Source organism: Spermophilus citellus, assembly GCF_964194105.1.
Source record: "Spermophilus citellus genome assembly, chromosome: 3".
NCBI lineage: Eukaryota > Metazoa > Chordata > Mammalia > Rodentia > Sciuridae > Spermophilus > Spermophilus citellus.
Genome location: NC_138184.1, coordinates 143,226,645 through 143,233,592, shown reverse-complemented (window position 1 = coordinate 143,233,592; position 6,948 = coordinate 143,226,645). Strand labels below are relative to the sequence as shown.

The window sequence follows — 6,948 nt, the reverse complement described above, 5'->3', positions numbered from 1 at the left end:
TATTCTGGGTCCTGTCACTTGTCTTTGATAATATTTTCATAGCGCAGGTGACCATCTGCTCTTAGAGCCATCTCATTGTTCCTTTGGGTATAAAGTCATACAGCCATTTCTTTAAGATGAAGTTCATACTCTACTGTGAAAACGGAAATTAGAAAAACATTAAAGAGGACAGAAAAACTTCAAGCTTATGTTTCCTTTTCATAGATGAAAACTGCTGTAAAAACGCATATCATTATGAAAGGGTATAAAATATTTGGAAACTCGAGCAATAAAACATCTGTTAATAAGTGGGTTTATTGACATAACTGAGCAAAACAATGTATGACATTTATTCATTTCCCACTGAAAGACTTTCCAGTGAAACTGTTTAAAGTAGAACACAGATCCAGGCAGTAAGCATTTCCAGTGATGTTCTGCAGCAGAAAAGGTGGGTGATGGATAGAATCAGAGGTCTCTTCCGCATTTTCAGTGGGACTTAATATCACACTGCTGTGCAAAGAAACAGTTAAGAGATACAATTATACCACGAAGAAGAAAAGCCAGGAATACAAAAGGTGCCAGATAGCCAGCTGGTTGAAAATAAGAGCAAAAAACTCTATGTACCAATATGTTCTGAATCTAAAACAAGCACTGGTGGCAAACAAAGAATGACAGTCTATTTCCTGTGGTTTATTAAGTTTTGGCCCTGCAGATAAGACTGCCAGAAAAGCAGCTGTAGTTTAAGTGGTCTGGACATTTACTCATCTGAACATAAACAAAGATCAGCTCATTTAAGTCCCTGGATCCCTGCTCAGTGGCTGGGACAAGGTCAGGCATGGCTCAATTTAGGCCAAACATAAAAGAAGTGACCTGGGTTAAAGGACCCCTGGACTGTGATGGATTCCCTGAGTCATCAGGACCCTCAGGGGCTTGAGGCCCTAAACAGAAGACTCACTGTTAGCCTTAGCACCATTATAGTGGCCTCCATGGTACTCCAATGCCAATAAATCCACAAACATGGTGACTATAACCACAGTGTATACCCTCCCAGTGACTGATTTTTAGACCACACACAAAATTATTAATGTAAACCAAACCACTACATTTAGAGATAAACATGTACTTCATAAATATTAGGGATTGAAAGTATCCCAAATAGCTGGAAACTAAACCAATAAAGGAGACTAACCCTAAGTTTAAAATAAAAATATTGAAAAGTAATACCACAACTATTTACTAAAAGATAAGATTTAATCACACAGTAAAACACTGGGTAGTAGAGGGATTAATTTGCAAACTATAGAATTCTTTCACAGTGAGGGTTAAGTACTCATAAAAACCTTCTAGTTTTAGTAGAAACAGATACCCATTGATGTATTTTTTTCACATTTGTCTTCCGTAATTTCTTCCTGTCTACAGTTTCATATAAGGACAGACATTAATGTGGTCAAAGATTACACTATTAATTGACAATTACCTTTTGTTTTGTCTCTGTGATGCTGAGGATGGAACCCAGGACTTCATACATTAGGCAAGTGCTCCACCACTGAGCTACACCCTGGCCCCAACAATCACCTTTTGCTTATTAAGAAATTACTTTTACTGCTTAACTGTGAAACTCAGAAGTAGGCACAGTCAACTGAGTGTCACTGATTAAAATGCAATGAGAACTACATTGCATTTATTCCCACGTAGACACACTGTCAGAGAAGTGGTAAGCTGGATTGCTTGAGTTCCCTGGGGGAGGGGGTCATCAGTTACATACCTATTATATTCTTTTATCAAATCTGACATTGATTTTTTCCTTTTCCTTATATAGGTTTAAAAGAATAATATTAAAACCACAGGAACAACCCTGTATGCAGCCTTCTCCTGAGAAAGTATGTAATGTTAGTTACCCTTAGAGTCAGCAAATGTTCTTGTCGGTTCATGTTAAAAGGAAACTAGTTGAAGGGCCCAGTCCAATTAAAATAGTCTTTGAGTTTATTGGTCAGTTTGTTAAATGTCAGAGATCTTCACATTGTTGAAAAAAACATAGCGTCTTTTATTATTTAAACCTTAGGGTATCCTGAATGCAATGTGCTACCAGCCAACATAATTGAGTTTCTTGGCAAGAGTGTTACCACCTGTTTACTTCACCCTTCCTGGCAGAGACCCCCCAGACCTGGAGAGTCAGATGCCAAGCCTCCTTTGTAATGGAAATAAGTTCCTTTTTCCTTAAATAGAAACAAAACTCCTCTGTTTGACACTGAATAAAGAAAAAAGCATGCACTCCCGGCTTGGCTTGGCTCTTTCTGGCCATGTTTGTTGGGTCATAAGCACCCTTTTCTAGCCCAAAGGAGAACAGGCTATTGCATAACATGGTTATAAGAGCCATCCCTTAGCTGTGCCATGACTTCTGCCTCTGTAGCCACCATCCATTTGCCCCCTACTCTTGGCCTTGACCACCGTCTATCATATATTTGCTTCATTAGTTAGTACTCAGAAGTGGACGGTAATACCTAGATTGGCTCTCTGTCCCCTTTGTCCTCTCTGACAAATGCACAAAAGGGGAAAAGGAGAAGTATTAACAGGTCTTCCCCTGAGTTGGGCTTGGGAGCCCCACGGAGAGGTGGCTCTTCAAAGCCAATGAGATGGTTTCCCTCCACATGCAGGGTTGCGGTGGACCTAGTCAGCAAATCGTTGCAGAAGGTGATCCTCCCGCCTCAGGCTGCCTCCTGCACCACCACCTGTGCTGTCCATGAATCGGTCACAGGGGAACTCGATAAGGTCCGCTTCACTGAGTGCACACACGGTGGTGCGTGGCCGGTGAGATTGGAATCCCGAGAAGTCTGCCGACACACCAGTGCCCATGGAGCGCAGGGGCCGTCGGGTGGAGTACATGTGTCGAACATGGACAGGGGCTCCACCCTTCCGCCTGGCCCGAAGCTTCCTCCGCAGCCAGCGAGACGCCCAGACGGCCAAGGCCAAGAGCACCAGTAGTGCGTTGACTGCCAGGAGGGCCAAGGTCAGCAGCTGATAGTCGACGCCACTCCGCTTCCCTGCCTCTGGCAGGGTGACCAACCCTGCACAGTGGTCCCGGGGGGCCACAGGGCAAACTCTACCCCCAAGCACTCCCTCCACGCACACCAGGTAGGGGGTGTCCCCGCGTAGCTCGCGCAGCGTGGCCGAGTCGCTGCGCTCTGGCAAGTAGACGAAGCGGTGGAACTTGGGCTGCTGGCCAAAGCGGTCGAAAAGCAGACGAAAGCGCGCGCCGCCCAGCGGCCGGGGGCTGCGGTGCTCACGCACGGCCCAGCGAACCGAGGCACTGTCCGCGCCTACTGCCTCCACTGTCAGGTTGCATAGGATGAATTTGTTAAAGTCACACGGGTCAGATACCATAGGCGGCAAGCTCACCCCACTGCCTTGGAACTGGGAGGCGCCCTCCTGCTGCTCTGCGGCCAGGCGTTGCTTCGCTGCGCGCTGCCAGGGTTCACCGGCGGCCGGTTGTGCAGAAGTGGGCTGGGTTGGTGTGGGCTCCTCGTGGATGGGCTCAGGCAGGGTCGGACGTCCCAGACTAGGCTTCTCCTGCAGGTCCAGGGGCTGTGGAGGGGGGTCCACAGCAGCAGCAGCAGCAGAAGGGCTCTGATGCTGGAGGCCCGGACCCCGTCGGCTCAATCTTAGAGCGCTGCGGTTACCTACGAGCTCCCTGGCGGCCACATCCCAGGCAACCTCACCTAGAAATCTACCCCGCTGCTGGGGCTGGGGCTGGGGCTGCGGCTGCGGCTGCTTCTGCTCTTCCAGGAGACCATCTGCAGGGGAAGTCATCTTTTCCCCCGCGGCTGTGGGCTGGGTCAGTCGCCTACTATTGGCGGTTGGGGAAGCGGACGGATCCACGCAAGACCCGTTCAGCAGCTGCTGATCATCCAGGTAATCCAGGTACTTGCCCCGAAGGGCAGGGGGATAGCGACACTGCACAAAAACGGTGAGGAGCCGGCCTTGTGCATGCCAGTCACCCATCCAGCGCTTCAGGCCCCGCAACCGGCAGTCGCAGGTCCAGCCGTTGCCGTCTAGATCCAGCCGGTAGAGGGCCGGGCTGGCAGCGAAGATATCCCCTGAGAGGGCACTGAGCGCGTTGTCACGCAGGCTGAGCTCGCGCAGTCGGCCCAGGTGACCAAAGGTGGCGGGATGCAGGGCAGACAACTCATTGCTGCTGAGGTCCAGGGCCTCCAGGCTATGCAAAGGTTCCAGCAGCGCCAAGGGAATCTGGTTCAGACGATTGCCCTCTAGGCGCAGCTCGCGCAGGGCCTCCAACCCCCAAAAGGCCTCTGGTGCCAGGTGAGTAAGTTGGTTGCCTCTCAGAGAGAGTAGGCCCAGGCGTGGCAGGTGCTGGAAGACACGCGGGCCGAGGTGTTGCAGGCTGTTGGCTGAGAGTATGAGAGTGGAGAGGGAGCGCAGCGGTGCGAAGGTAGCTGCGTGGCGCAGGGAGGGCTGCAGTTCGTTGGTAGAGAGGTTGAGGAAGCGCAGTTTGCCCAGCTGGGAGAAGGCGTTCTTGCCCAGAAAGCGGATCCGGTTGGACTCCAGATGCAGGTATAGCAGGTTTCCCAAAGGCGCGAAGACTGCGTCCGGTAGCGCCCCTAGGGCATTCCCGTCCAGCCGCAGCTTGACCAGACTCTCCAGGCCGTCGAAAGAGCCACGGCTTAAGCGGCCGATCTCGTTCCCGTTGGCGTACAGGATACGCAGCTTGCGCAGCGGAGCCAATGTGCCGGGTGTGAGCGCCTGCAGGAGGTTATTCCCCAGGTAGAGCTCTTCCAGCCGTGAGAGCTTCTCGAAGGTCTTGGGGTGCAGAGAGCGGATCTGGTTGTACTGCAAATCCAGCCTTCTGAGCTGCCCCAGACGGTGAAAGTCGAAGGCTGTGATATTAGTTATAAAATTGCCTCCAAGGCTGTAGGTGAGCACGTCCTGGGGGCTAGGCAGCGAGCTAGTCTTGGGCACGGCGCGGAGCCCCCTGTTGGTGCATAAGAGGTGCTGGGGGTGCTGGCAGTCGCAGCGCTCGGGGCACACCGGCTCGGCCCGTGGCGGGAGCGCAAGGCAACCACACACCAGGAACAGGAAGCGCACGGCGCGGACAGCCTCCATCGCCGCCCGCCCTGCGTGCTGCGGCCGGCTTGTCCTCTTGGCCCGCCGGCTGTATGTCTCCTCTGCATTCCCCTTGGCCTGGCCAGAGTCGCTTAATGGCCTCTTTTGGACTTCTCTGCCCCTCCTCTGCCTTTTGTCCGGTGGCTGGCCTGGGTTTCTGCAGGCAGGCTTCGCTGGGCCAAGTCAGGCGGCGCAGGGTGCTCCTGGAGCCACAGATGCTACTTGTTGCATTTCTGCAAAAAAGCTGTTTCTCCGGGTGCGCGTCGTGGGGTAGAGGGGAGGGAGCAAGACCTCGCGCTTTTTGTTTGCAGCCGAGTCGGGAGAGCTGGATTCCCTGGCGCGGATTCTCCCCGCCAAGCGGATTCCCCAGCTGCAGGCGGGAGCCCTTCCAAGAGCTCCGCGGGGCGAGGCTTGGCTGCTGAACCCCGGCGGCTCGGCCCCCGCAGCCGGCGCCTCCTCGCTCTTGTCCAGGATTCTGAACGCGGGCCCGGTGCAACAGCCCGGGGGGCGCGCGGGCTGCGTCCGGAAGGGACCCAAGTCGGCTAGAAGCGAGCAAACCCGGCGGAAATTCGTTCTTCCCACACTCTGCCCCCCGGGGACGCAGGCGGAGAAAGAGGAGACGGCGGAGGGAGGACAGACCTCGGCAGGGGGAGGAGGAAACGCTAAGTGACTCCGCGTCTGGTCAGCCCGAGCCCGGGACGCCAAGTGAGAAAAGTAGGGATTAAAAACAGCTGTACGGGTCGGCCACGCAGGGCTGGGGGTGGGAGTGGATTACCGGGCGAGCAAACGGGATTTGCAGACAGAGACCTTTTTATTTTAGGCGAGTACACCAGCCGCTTTGGAACAGTAGGAGCTCGCCTTGCCTTAAGTTTTTTACCCATTTATTCTTTAGGTGTCAACCTGAGGGAAGTTTGTGCAGCACCAGAGTTCGCCAGCATTTTTCGACGTGAAGTATGGGGCTGGGGGGGCGGGGGAGATTGCCTGCAGAAAGTGGTCGATGAACTGCAGTACAAAGAGGCTACTTCAACCCATTCAGAATATTGCGTATTTGGGTATCTGATTGTTCCAAATACAGAAAAGCACCACCCTCTTGTAGGTATCTGAACTTAATATTTGCTTGATCTGCTGTAGGGAAGAGCAAGAAGAAAGCTCAGAACTGGTTCTGCCACCATGAAAGTGTCTGTCAGATTTTGGTGATTCAGTCCCATTAATTCTCCAGTCTCAGAGCCCTTGGGGTAGGCTCTGCACGTGTGCATATGGATAATAACCTGCACAGCCCTGTGGTAACTGCTACCTGCAGGGCCCTCCTGCTTTATGCCCAGGCTTGCAATGATCTTCAAAGTTTTTAGGCCTGTAAGTACTCAGGCTGGGTTTAGTTGGGGGAAGTATTACCTTTTATAAGCAATAGGGAATGGAGCATTTTATTTATGGCTCTTTGGAGGTTGCTCCAGCTGAGCATGGAATGAGCACGGGATAGCTATTAATTACTATATATTTATGCAGACCATCTTATTAGAGAGAGAGAGGGGGAAGCTCCTTCTTCTCTACCTGTACCCAAGGTGTCCAGAAAGAAAACTATAATTTCACTCTGCAGTAGTGTAGAAAATTAAAGGAATGAGACATATCCACACCTTCAGAGGTTGACAATCTATTGGGAAGGCAATCCATTGAAAGGGCAAATGAAAATATAAAGTGGTGATATGATAAAGATGCAAAGATTTGAATGATTTTTAATAATTTCTTTGTTTCACTGCCACACTGAGAAATTCGCACAGGGACATGATAGAAGCAAGTTCTGAATTTAGAAAAAGTTGAGATCACTGATAAGATGGTCAGCAAAGAATTCATGGG

The 6,948-nt window shown here is 51.5% G+C and overlaps 1 protein-coding gene across 1 annotated transcript; it reads right to left on the bottom strand.

Annotated features, from left to right (window-relative positions):
- Window positions 1–307: 307 nt before the first annotated feature.
- TRIL (TLR4 interactor with leucine rich repeats) lies at window positions 308–5,813 on the bottom strand. Its single transcript, XM_081285425.1, has one exon. The coding sequence runs from the start codon at window positions 5,095–5,097 to the stop codon at window positions 2,647–2,649; it is 2,451 nt and encodes an 816-aa protein (XP_081141551.1). The 5' UTR covers window positions 5,098–5,813; the 3' UTR covers window positions 308–2,646.
- Window positions 5,814–6,948: the final 1,135 nt, after the last annotated feature.

Coding starts and splice junctions, on each gene's coding strand:
- TRIL (XM_081285425.1), bottom strand. CDS start 5,097: ATGGAGGCTGTCCGCGCCGTGCGCTTCCTGTTCCTGGTGTGTGGTTGC.